The sequence below is a fragment of the Orussus abietinus genome, unplaced genomic scaffold (assembly GCF_000612105.2).
Source record: "Orussus abietinus isolate OABI.00-Male unplaced genomic scaffold, Oabi_2.0 scaffold28, whole genome shotgun sequence".
Classification (NCBI taxonomy): domain Eukaryota; kingdom Metazoa; phylum Arthropoda; class Insecta; order Hymenoptera; family Orussidae; genus Orussus; species Orussus abietinus.
In genome coordinates, this window is record NW_019394431.1 from 650,366 (window position 1) to 663,503 (window position 13,138).

General features: G+C 50.0%; 1 protein-coding gene across 2 annotated transcripts in view; it reads left to right on the forward strand.

The window, feature by feature from the left end:
- The window catches only part of LOC105701292, a 78,672-nt gene that overhangs the window by 50,772 nt on the left and 14,762 nt on the right, over nt 1-13,138 (forward strand). The window contains exons 2-5 of one of the 2 annotated variants that reach the window (XM_012427927.1): nt 6,927-7,183; nt 11,510-11,676; nt 11,765-11,965; nt 12,465-13,058. In XM_012427927.1, the coding sequence (XP_012283350.1) occupies nt 6,927-7,183; nt 11,510-11,676; nt 11,765-11,965; nt 12,465-13,058 (1,219 nt within the window). The remainder of the gene's footprint in view (nt 1-6,926; nt 7,184-11,509; nt 11,677-11,764; nt 11,966-12,464; nt 13,059-13,138) is intronic. The other variant, XM_012427928.1, reaches the window with a different exon arrangement.

Sequence of the window (13,138 nt, forward strand, 5' to 3'; positions counted from 1 at the left end):
CTCGTTCTTGGTGCCATATCAGCTTGTTGAGGAATGTCGATCTGATAGGCGACCGTCATTGTCTCTAGCTGGGGCTTTATATGGCTCTCTGGAGAGGCCTCGGTTCTTTCTGACACAATAAAGCCCCCAGTATCGTCACTCTCATCCATGATGCCCGTAATACGGTCAGATCTCCCAGTCTGGCAGTCGCGGCCATATTTGTCGACATTTGCCGTCTCCGAGTACCTGACATTTTTCAATCACCTGACAGGTAACGAGGAGACCTCTGACGCGACCTGCGAACGCTTGCAAAACCTCGCTAACATGAGGGGTTGTTAATAAATTGTGCGGGGACGCTTTCGGAATCGGTTATTTACATGGAAACGAGATACGTAATCTGGCCCCGGCCCCTCGCGAGCTCTGAGTTTCATTGTTGGCGAGCATTTATTTTAAATAATGCCTCGGTTACGCCATCCCGTTTATTTATCTACTCGCTCTTCCTTGGTTTAGCTTCGTTTTCTGACATTTATTGCCCCTTGGTCGCTCACGTGGAAAAGAAATTTGTCATCTTGCCCCTGGAGCTCCATTCGTCGTGAGAAATTATTTATTTATTTTAGATAACCTCTCGTTTCAATCCCTCCCACTTATTCCACTGCTCTTCCATGCGGTTAGTCTTGATTCTGCTTAACTACCTGTCAGAAATGATCACGATCTTATTTTGATATTATCTCGTCTTTACAAAATGGTGGTTATTTTTTGGGGGCAAGCGCTTGATAAGCCACGGAGATCATGATTTAGAGCCATTATGCAGTCGTCCTGGATTTTTCCAAATTTTTAACAAGTCCAAGGGTAATCGTCGAAGCTTCGACCGCGCCTCGAAGGTGCATTAACACGGTATCTTGTATGTAATCGGATAAAAAAAACCAGCGCGAATCTCGTTACCCCTCGCGATCCGGTCACGCGAAGCTCCGGTCAGTTCTGGCAGAGGTGGCGTGCACCTCGAGTTAAGTCATTTAATTAAACCACGTGCTCGCCAGGGTAAAACGAAACGCGCGAAACGAGGATAGTACGTAAATAAGTGAAATAACAGGCGTCGAAGATTCGATATTAACGACCGAAAGACACGAGAGCGTTCGCCGAAGTTGATCGAACTCCCTTTCTGGGAACCTTCGATCCTGAATTATTCGGAATTTAGGCCGATTGGTAGTTTTTAAAAATTGATTTTGTCCAGCCAGTACTCGAAGACGTTGCACGAGGAGGTCTCCTTGATGTCTAGATCGCGGAAAATGGAAGATCGACCTGGAGTTTCACTCTCGATCGCGTCGATCGCGCTCCGCAACGCTGCCGACAGCTCTCTTAACGATCCTCTCCTTTTACCCCTTTACTGGTCGCAAGTGCTCGTTTCTTACCGGTTCTAACGAGGTCCCACTCCGTAACGTCATAATGCTCGCATTCAGTACACAATCCCTCCTTTGCCCCTCGCCTTGAAACCAGCAACGCCCACTCGGTGCACGGAAAACAATCCGCCTCTCTAAGGCACTCTCGGCCCCATCTTTGCCGCCTCGAAGAACCTCCGCGAGGAAACGATTAAAATTACCCAATCGGGCTATAAAAATTCCCCGAGCCGCTTTCGATCCGATCTTTGGCGTCTGAAGAACCTCGTTGTGATTCCCGAGCATTTAACATTATTTATAAAGACTCTATAAGACATTTTTAATTTAATTCCCGACTTCCGTCACCTTGGGTAACCTCACTTTTCTTCCCAATAAATTCTCGAAATTATCCAATTCTTTTAAATAAAAAAAAAATTCTCCCGGTTAAAAATTATTAACGGCAGTTCTTCGAGGTTGCTCTTCGATGTGAAATCGCGATCATGACTTCCGAGACCCCGAAGAGGGTACCTAAGGTCGCGCTGGTGACTCGGACAAATCTTGGGGAGGTCGAGGGACCTTGTTTCCGCGAGGATGTTCAGCATCGTGAATCCGAGGAGTTATCAGTGGCGATCTGACATTAGGTCACTGCAAGTATTAGTACATCGTGCCTCGGCATAATGCAATCGAGGACGCCGCTCGTGAAAAATCGGAGGCAAAGGGGGAGAGCAAGAGAGGAAGGCCAAGGTTACGATATCGTAACTGGGGTTACCATTTTGAGGAAGGACATTTTTGTCAGCTCTTTACGAATTAGGAGGAAATTTATAATCGGTCAGACAATCGGGGGCAATCGTCCGAACTGCATAATTCCCGAATGCATCGCAGTCCCTCCGTGCAAGACTCGAACCGAACCCGACACCCCGTAAACTTCTTCTAAGAAAGCTCGCGCCTATGTACTTAAAATGTGTACGTGTACTCGGTGTTATACGGTACCGACTAGTGAAACGAGATCCGAGAATGACGAGGCTGACGAGGAAAAGAAGGCGAGAGGGAGCGGGATATACCCGAAGGACGGAGGACAGAGGGAGAGAGGAAGATCCGAGGCAAAGAGAGGGTCCATTTATACCATATCGCACATTCTCCGCGACCGAACGCACATTCCAGACGGCTCGCTTCCATTGCGATTTCTCGAAACAACGTAAAAATCCAACGCGACCCTAGCTATCCATAATCATAGCCTTTTAATTTTCTCCCCTCTCTTTTTCAATTTTTTGTAAAACCCTCCCAAGAATTTATTCGCCTTACGAAAAGGTGTGAGGTCGGAAGGGCGAAACCGGCCGGCTCGTTCCATTTCCCAAAACTCTCGCGAGAATGTTTTCAACTCGTGGAAAATCGAGAAGTCGGAAAAGTGGAACTTAGATCGAAACGGGAACCACGCGGTGCGATGCGCGGCCAGCCGGGTTCCGCGCGTGCCGACCGACGGGGCCCGATACCGGCGATAAGGCCCCGCCGGAGGAAATTTATTGGATCGAAGTTGGTAGTCGATTGTAAGCGAGCTTAGGGCCTCAGGGTGGCGGGGCCGCGGGGTGTCCGGCGGTTTTCTGTTTTTTCCTCTCCCGAGGACCCTGCAGACCCCGACGCGGCGGCGCAGTGGGGCTGGGGCCCGAGGGGCCGGGGGGGTCGGGGGGCCCAGGGGCCCCTGGGTCCGGGGTCCCGGGGGAATGAGGGGACTGGTCCGCGATCTACCGTAACCGCATTCCATTTCGTCCGCCCGCGCCCCCTGCCCCCGGGCCCGCGACTTCTTCTGCCCTCTTCCTTCCTTCCTTCGTCATCCCTCATTCCCTTACCCACGGCTTCCACTTTTATTCGCCCTTTCGCGCTCCCTGCGGCCCCCCCATGCTTTCCTTTTTTAACCTTTTTTACCCGCCACGACAAAAGGGCTCGAATTACAAAACGCTCGCGGTTCTCTTCCTCCGCTCTACTTTTCCACGGTCTCCTCCTTCATTCTTTCTCGGTCTATTTCGCGGGATATGATTTTAGGGGAAATTCGAGGTCACTCGGCCGACCTGGTGGTCTTCGCTCTCCCTTTCGGATTGCTTTCGAGGGTTCAAGGTCGTTTCCTTTATCATGGATTCTGTTTGGAGGGTGCTTCGGAGGAGGTTCGGAGGAACTTTCCCATTCCTCCGTCCTTGTCCCACTGGAACTTCCCCTCGGGTTTTTATATCCTCTTTTTTTTTTTGTATATCCCCCTTCTCGGTATTTACGCTCTTCTTTTCTCTCGTCTCGTGACCAACACCGGAGTTCGAGTTACAAAACGCTCCCGCCTCGCTTCATTGACGTCTCCTTTACTCCAATTTCCCCGCTTCTTTCCACGCCCTCGGTCCGCCGACTTATTCAACCCTTCCTTTTCAGATTCCCTTCCTATTCCTCCTCGAAATCCTGGTTCCTCTGGGTAATAGATGAGATGGCTCCCGAACTCCGCTTTTCAAAATCCCTCCCAGCCTCCCTTCCTCTCGAGACTCGACTTCCTTGTTTCGTTTTCGACTCCACCTTTGGGGGAAAAAAAATCCGATACGCGATTTTCAAAATCCACCAATTACTCGGCAAGCTGAATACGCCGCTGCACGTATTGTCCCACTCGGTCAAATTTAATGTACAATTTTTATAATTAAAAGTTCCACAGGTGACTCATTTATCACCTCTATTGCGGTATCGATAATTGTGCGGTATTTCTTCCGCAATTTTTCTTTTCAATGGAGAGATTTTTTTTTTGTCGAGGTATCAACGGTGGCATTGAGCCTCCTGGTGTTCCCATTTTCCATGGGGATCCCATCGAATCCCAGGAGATCCCATCGAATCTCGTCGGCGTCGCGCGTTGTTGGGCCCATCGGGACAAGTCGGTAAAGGGATAATTGAAGTTTGCGCTTTGCTGGCGCAACGCCGGCAATACCGGCTCGGTACCCATGAATTACGGGTTTACTTGATATCTCGGCCCGAAGTCGAACCGTGTACCTTGAGCCGTTCTTCCATCCGTCGTCTCTTCTTCAGCGTCGGTCCCTGTGAAGCCTCGAGAGAGCAAAGGCCCACTTTGCATAGTTTCTTTCGCTTCGTCTGCTTCAGACCTCCCACGGTCCCAGCATCGAAGGGAAGCCACTCATCAAGGACTTCACATATCCTGTAATCAACAGTCATCCTTGGAAAGAATTTAACTCCGCAAGAGAATTCCTTTTTTTTTCCAGATTTTTGCAAAAATTCAAGGTACCACTTTCACGATTTCCGCAGTTTTATTTTCCTTGTGGTCTTTCGACCGCTTGATTATTTTTTATCTCATTCACTTGGGGGTGATTTGTAATAGGGAATTGTGTAGATATTTATTATACGGCGGAAGGGACTTTAGGGGAATTTTTTTTACGGCCATTTGGGCGGCCGGACGCCTCGTGGACCTCCCACGGTCGTTCGAAGGCGATTTCGCGTCTTCGCATCGGTGGTTCTTCTCTCTCCCTCTTTCAGGGCCCTTTTCCCTTCTCGTCTCCAGTCTTCGGGCCCTTCCTTTGGTCGGCTTCGGCGAACCATTCCAGAGAGCCATGGACCCACCGGTCCTTCGAGATGGTCTTCGCGACCGGAACCTCCGACCGGTCGGGGCTCCTCCTCGGTGCGACGCTCCTGGAAGACTGATCGCTTCTGCTGAAGAGCCTTTTTTCAGCATTCCTCGTTTGCAGAAACGCTTTCCGCCGAAGCAATCTCGGCAAGGAGCCTCTGCAGTAGGGCTGGACAAAGTGCACTTCACCTGCACCTGTACGGCCCTTATCGATTTTTTCTCAATATATCTCGACTTGGCCCTACCTACCAACGCTTTGGAGAAATTCTCTTTGGCTCCGAAACGCAAATCGAAAATTTATTCCAGAATTCCAGCTAATGTCAATCAATGGGATTTCAAGCGAGGGAAGATATCCCTCGGTTCCAAAGATGGATTAAAAATAAAATCCTGAATTTTTTAACATAGAGATTCAGTTTGCATTGTGTATTGACGGGCGGAAAATATTTCTTCGACGCCAGGAAATTCATTTAAAAATTCTGAAAATTTAGGACCGGGGCTTGGATCGTTCTCGATGATTTTCGGGGTTGACAATGACGATGACAGCGTGAGTGCGACGCTTAATCAAGGATTGACTCATGAAGGGATCCTGGATTCGTTTGCCCCGTCGGGGGCGACTCCACCGCGGAAAGGGACTAATGTGCGACCCCTTTTTCGTGGCCAACAATGCCGATCTTGATCGGCATTGTGCCGTTTAAAACAAAGACAAGGAGGAAACAATGAAGGCGCGCCCCCGATAGTCGCCAGGGGTGCTTTGGAAAAACATCCTACTATTGTCGAGGAGTCTGCTCGACAGGACGATGAAAAGCCACCAATTAGGAGCGTTGCCCAACTCGATTTCTTTCACGCGAAATTGACCTCCCTCTGTACACCCCGTACTCTATTTATGCCGTGTATTTTGGTGTCCTGCGACATCAAGTCGAAGGGGTATCTCTACTTCACCGAGTCAATCGGCAATTGGTAATCGACAATTACCAAGTTCCCCAGAAATGTACCGCCGATTTTGCTCCTCCAGATTGGACGCTCTTTTTAAACAAACTTGTTTTCCCTTCACGTCCACGTAACCTACAATTTTAACCCCAGACTTCCCTCTAAGTTTTGATAACCCTGTAAAATGGTGTGTGGAAGGAGAAAGGATTTAATTAGAAAAGAGCATGAAATCTTCCGTGGGAAAAATCGGAATAATTTATTCGGTCGGTTGATTTTTGGCCGATTCAACTCGAAGGGGCCAGCGGGTGTCGTGGAAACGAGACCCGCTAGATAAGGAAGGCGAAATTGCATACGAAATTGCACTCGCCGGTCAGAAAACCGAAATGAAAGGTCGATGCAACTCCGGTAAGTGCCTCGCCTCTGGGGATCAGGTTTATGGAGAGCATCGGCAGGGGGGCGGCTCCGTTTCGATGGAACATGTTCCTGTATTGTCCGGCCAATTTATTATCCACTTAACGTCCTTACCGGCCGATGGAATTTCAGCGGCATCGCCGGTTTCGGGCGACAGGTTCGGCCGATCGGGAATTTCGGGCTGGCCCGGTGTCTACATGGGCGGAACTGGAATTCCGGTTTCCCTCGAAAGCCGAAGGCTGTTTAACAAACACCGTGGGAATCCGGATCGATCGCCGCCGACCTCGATTCGGCAGCCGTGAGATTCCTGGAATGCCGATTTTTCTATATCCAAACGTCTCGCATAAAACTGGCGACTCCCGTTATCGACATTTCTGCAGATCCCTCACGTTGCATCGTATCACCAACCCTGGATTTTTTAATTAAAAAAAAAAATGCACGCCGTTCAAAATATCCGTACGCATTTCAAGAAAATCCCGTTGAAAATTCCTACATTTATTAACATTCTCGACATTGCCGTTGATCCTCCGCGTTACGTCGTATAATTCATTCTGAATTATGAAATTAATATGAAAATATGGCGTACATGTTCCGGAGATAAATTAACGTGTATTTAATTCGATATTAATTCTAATTTCCAGCTGAGTCCGACATCTGCACCTTCGCCACCAGAACGGAGCATTTCCATGTAACGAACGAGCCGTCGACGTCGCTCTTCACGTCGAATTCCAGGCCGAAGGCTCTAAGCGAACTATACGAAGCAGCAGCGATAGTCGCTGTCAGGAGTTTGGATTCCCTCAGGAGAGGCCAGGATGGCAGTTCCCTGGATATGTTCCTCTGCACTCCGGTGCTCGGCAAGAGAAGACGAGATCAAAGCCTGGACATCGAGTCCAGAATGGTGAGTCCACCTCTCGACCTCTAACTCAAATTCCGATAACACCAAAACTCTGATAAAAATATTCATAATTCCAATCAAGTCCCCGAAAATACCCTGGGGATTTCTCCTCTAAACTTCCGAGCCCAACACCGAGAAAAAAGAAATTTCAATGAACCAAGGAAATATTTTCACGACTCCAGGAATTAGACTGAAGCTTCGAATGAATAGGATGTTTCTTCGAAACGATGAAGATTCATTTGAGTTCGAGAGAAATTCCTTGAATTATCGAAATATCTCTGGTTCAATGAATTCCTTCTCTCGGAGTAGATAAGGCCTCTTTCGGAGTTTCTATCTTGAAAGTTCGGGAAATGGTCAGTGCCGCAAGATGCGACGCTTCGATACGCCTTCCGCCCCTCTGAAACTTTCGGCGGCAAGAAATGTAGGAAGAGAAGAGCGATGGAAACGTTGCGAAAGTAGGAGGAAAGTTGCGAAAGAGGCAGGAATTCTCGGGGCCCTTCTCATCGGAGGGCACACCTGTTCAGGTCGCGTCGTCTGGGGTCCACAATGGATTAGATTTGGCCCGAGGTTACGTACCTGGCGCAGGTGTTGGTGGCGAGGTTGGTACCTTCACTCGAAGGTTGGCCAACGGGGTAGAAGAGCGAGCTCGGCAGAACAGGTTGAATGAGAGATGTCACGAGAAGCCGGGAAGATGAATCGACGCAGTTCCTTGCGAGGCCCACCGACAGCGGCGCCGCCACTCGGCGAAGAGTCGAACGACGATTTCGGAACGGAACGATTCGGAACTTTGGTCCCAAAGGTCGAAGGGCACTTCTCGACCTCGAGGTCGAGGCGTGTCTCTTTCGAGGTGTCGAAAGGCCCCGTCAAGAGTGAAACCCGTTAAAAAGGCCGAGAAATTGAAATACACTCTCCCTCAGTTTACGCGTCGCTTTTTTTCTACGCGGCAAATTATACCGCAATTACGTGATTTCCATTTCCAATGTTTCTTTTGTCCTGGCCGACTTTACTGGATTTCCGTCCCGCGTAAAACCAGTCCACGGGGGAAGGGTGCTCCGCGTAAATTGAGGTGCACCGAAAGCTCTCCAGGAACGCGTAGACGAGGTTAAACATATAGGTTTGAGGAAAGAGGGAGAAAAAATGGAAAACGGAGGAGAGAGATAACGACGAGAAATTCAAGGCAACCCGAGAAGACGATCAGCAGCGACCTCCTCGTTGCCGGCCTCGCAGGGGAAGGCTTAAGGCCCCTAAGGACTGCTTAGTGTGCGTAGCCATAAAACAAGGGCGTCTACCGGGTGTCCTTGGAAGAGGTCCTGGAGGTACAGGTGATAAGGGAAGAGATCAGCTGATTGCCCTGAAATCCCTCCAGGGTCGGATACCTGTTCCTCGAGGAATCTCGGCCACGTTCCGGGAAAATCCTCGGTGGCTTCCGCTTTCCCAGGACCCCGCTCCCAAGGACCTGTCGCTCCCTCGGGACGGCCATCCTGGAATGCGAAAAAAGGGAGTTCGGCTTTTCTGTGAAGAATCGCAAAGGGAAAGGCACGTTCGAGCACGGCCGTCCCTTTGTGGACTTAATGGACATCCCGTAGAGACTGCAGCGGACAAGGACGAGCGGTCAGGTTGCTCCTTCGGGTGCGTCCCTCTCTCTCGCGCGGCAGGACTCGGTCGTCCTTTCCTTTCCCCCTGGACTTTCCTCCGAAGGTTACCTGCCACGTCGGCGCTAATGGACCCGAAGGACTTAAGGTCGGACGTATACCCCACGGGCCGAGAGGAATCCTGGACGCAATGGCGTGATCCTGCGTACTCGCCAGCTGCGGCGAGTCCTGCAGGATCGCCTTAAGGTCGCTCCACCCGCGCCCCTCGATTTAATAACGAATCCTGGAACGAATCTTGCGAAAGGAAATTCTTAATTCATACCTGGCTAAAAGAGACTTTACAATAGGTTAGGAAATTTCGAAAAGATGTTTGGAGAATATAGAGGATGTTTGGCGAGCGAATCCTGAAATGAATTTCCCGGAAAAAAAAAATCCTTCAGAAATAAGGCTTGACAGCAACTTTACAATTCATTAAGAAATTTTCAAAGGGTGTTCGGAGAATGTAGACGGCGAATCCTGGAATGAATGTCCTCGAAAAAGAATTTGAGAAATAAGGCTCGAAGGAGTGTCTGTACAATTCATTAGGTAATTTCGGTAGGACATTCGAGGAAGGTTAACGACGATAAGGACGATAAGACCGATCATTTTCGCGGGATCCTCGATAAGTGGAGGGGGATTAAGTGGTAGTCGAAACTGGCACGTTTTTATCTCCCTGTCAAGAATGTTGCATTGATACTCCCGCGAGGAGATACGGTCCGTTTGGATCCTTGTAAGGCAGCCTTAAACGTCAAGGGCAATGGCGCGGTGCGTTAATGCCCGCTGTAAATTACGGCGGCGGTAAAAAGACGCCTTTTTTGCATGCGGACGAGCCGGCGAGCGGAGTCGGAATCACGCGATTGTCGGAATTATTGCCTAATTTCCTGATGGCGGCCATTCCGGATGGCCGTGAGTCATCCATCGGCGATTAGAGGGCGGCTTTCCGATTTTTCCACCAACACCTGGCCCCACGTCGAGGTACGTCTCGCAAAATGGACGTTAATGCGCCCGATTATCCGAACTCGCAGCTGCACCGAGGGCGGACATCTTGTCGAGCCTCGTGGCCGCGTTTAATTCCCCTACCCAGCGAAAATAAAAGCCAAAGATAAAAGGGAAGAGGATATTAATCCAATCGCCGTAATTCCTCCCTCGAGGTGTGCCCTCGTTAGGGTTTAAAAGTGCGCTACATTACCCAGCGGGGCGAATGGACGCCATCTTGGTACGGCGGCCATTTTGGATCCCGCGTCGGTGGCTGGAAGGGCTCCGTAATTTCGTTATTTCCGGCGAGTCGCTATCAAACGGAAGGGAATTCGCCGCGGATAATCGTAAATACCGTCTGAAATTTATAATGGAAGTGCCCAGACTGACCTAGCCGTAAAGATTTCTTCAAGGAGGTTCTCGGCGCTACCAAGAAGAGGGCCGCGTCTTTGCCGGCCGGATAAAGATCTCGCGCAATCAGGCCTTAAGCCTCCGGGTGTTCGTATCTAAATTGAAATTCACCCCGAGGTCTTGACAACGTCCTCGCGGGACCACCGGGTCGCCCGAGATTATCGGGATTATTTATCGGTGCCACGGCAGAAATTTACATCCGCGAGCTCCTCCCGGTAAATCACTGCCGCTCGCCGACATCTTGGTCCCCGAACGCGATTCGGAGCTCAGATTATTCGAGCCGAGGCGAGGCTCAAATCGGCGCAGTTTATTTCGTGAATTAAATCGCGGACACCCTTCACTCTCGTCTCCCGACCCTGAGGAATATTGGTCATGGCCGTTGCGGTGTCAACGGGACGACCAGCTCCGAAAAACCGGCCTGTCCAATTTTTATCCACCGGATGCGTCGAGTTGGGGACGACTACACTCGAAACTCGATATATATATTCATAGAGGTATAGAAAAATGTGCGTTTCTAATTTTTCATCGCGGAATATAGATCATAGCCGTCCGTTTTTAATTTTTCATCATGGAATATTGATCGTGGCCATCGCGGTGTCAATTGAAGGACCAGTTTCGAAAAATCGGCAGATCTGTCCAATGTTCACTGAATGCGTTGCACCGGGGACGGCTATACTTGAAATTCGATAAATTAATCCATAAGGGCCTAGAAGGATATTAATTCAGAATATTTCGATATAGTTCACCGTCTACAACCTCATGGGATTTGAAGTCACGTCCCGGTATATCAGTATTTCGTTTCTTTTCATTTTTCCTCACAACTTAATTATTGTCCCACTCCTATCTGGTTAAGGAATTTGTATATAAAAAATAAATTCCTAAAAAAGAATAAATTGGCTTGAAGAAATAAATTAAGTTATAGAAGGTTAATTCCAGATTTTGCGCTCCTTTTCTCGATGCACCGACATCGAGCATCTCAAAGTCAATCGTCGAGTTCTCTCCGCACCTGTGCGGAACTTGGCTCGGTGCGTGACGATCGCGTCCCGGGTACCTCCAAGGCGAGGAACGTCCCCGAGGTGGAAAGGAACCTGTCGGTAATGCAATATGTCGCCTCGAGCACGATGTATGAAAACCCAGTTTAAGCCCGACAAGAACGACACCCGACAACAATGAGCGGTGCGCGAAACGCGACACCTTCGGCCGCTTTTCTCGCGGTTGCCTTTCCACCCCAATAACCACATCATGGAGATCGGCGAAAGCAGGGCAAAAGTGTCTGAATTTTCTGAAACCCTGAATTTTTTTTCTATTCCAGCCGGCAGCCATCGAGGACCTTCGAAGATGGACCTCGACGGAGGCATTGGGCGACGTGACGGTAGCTCCAGATTGTATGTCCAGGATCCTGAGCGACGTCGACGGCGACGACGCCGTGGACCACAAGCTGCCAAGCCCTGAAGAGCAGGTGCAGGCGGTGGCCCTCAAGTAAGAATGTCTAAATTTAGAGAATTTTTTCATTCATAATTCTCCAGAGAAAGATCCGGAAATAAGTGTCAATTTGCGAACTCCCCAGGTTCCCTGCAGAGATCGTGGCGGTGGACGTGAGCGGAAGAGGCTTCGAAAGGATGTCGATGAGGAGGAGGTCGCTCTTGGCAGGACCCGAGAGCCAGGACGCAGCTGTGAAGAGGAGGTCCAGACCCAGAAGACCCAGGGGGAAGAGACGAAACACGATCGCAGGGACCGATCAGAAAGAGATTCGCCAAGCGATCGGAGGGTCAGTTTCGAACGCGTGTTCATGTTCATAGATCATCTGGAGCTTAATGATCCCGTGCCAGGATCCAAGGCCGTGCCATGAGCGGCGCGATCCTTTGTCCTAGCTCCTTCGTCCTTGAACGTAAACGTGGAATGCCGGTACGGAGGAATCGGCCGATCCGTCACGCTCGATAAAGTCCTGCGATCCCTCGAAGGTCTTCGAACCGCTGGAAAAGAGCTCTCTGGAGGTCTTCAGGGTCCAGGCATCTCCATCTAGCGTCTATCTATTTCTAGGCTGGATCATTCCCTGTATTCACGTGCCTTCCTCCAGTTTTGATAAGGCCATTAAATCTCGTCTCCAGTATCCCATTTGCTCCGACTATCTTCCAACACTTTGAAATCATGACTTAGAGTTTATCCAGACTTGCATGTACCTTTAATTAATATGATCCCTGGATGTTGGGGATTTCATTTATATTCTATTTCGTTGGAGTTGGATTGACGCTTGCATTTAATTTTAGGGAGACGACTGCGGACGAACCCGAAGAGCTGCTCGCAGGTGCAGCTCCCAGAGCGCACCGTTCGGCAAGTACGGACATCCTGGGGTCTAAAAAGGAGTCCTCGGGGGAGAAGAAGTCGCACTTCAACACCCTGAAGGCGTGGGGCATGTCCAGATTGAAGCTGATCAGTCCCAAGTCCAGCCAGAGTTCTCAACAGCTGGACTCCGAGGTCCCGACCGCGAGTTCCGACCAGGAGAGGACGTCGGATACCGCCCAGGCCAGGGACCCTGAAGAGATCAACATCTACGAGACCGTCTCTTCCAGGCGCAGGAAGGAGAAATCCCACGAGAGGAAGCCCAGCTCCTCCAGCTCCAGCGGGAAGAGCACGTCCAGCATCCCCGTTTCCGTGCCGAGCACGGAAAGGCAACCTAGCGTAAAGCTCCGAGAAAGTGCGGCACAAAGGAGGGAACGCAGGAAAGGAAACGGTAGAGATGATGCCCCGCACTCGAGTTCTGGAAACTGGAGCGCATCATCCGAAAGCGGAAGAGCCAGCATCGGAAGTGAGACGACGACGACGACGCACCAGCCGAGGTGCGGCCATTTTGGAGAACGCTTGTGAATGCCTTGAAATTATTTCCACCTAAAAATGTGACCCTAAGAGTCGCTACAGACCTGGTACAGGTCAAGTAGTACTT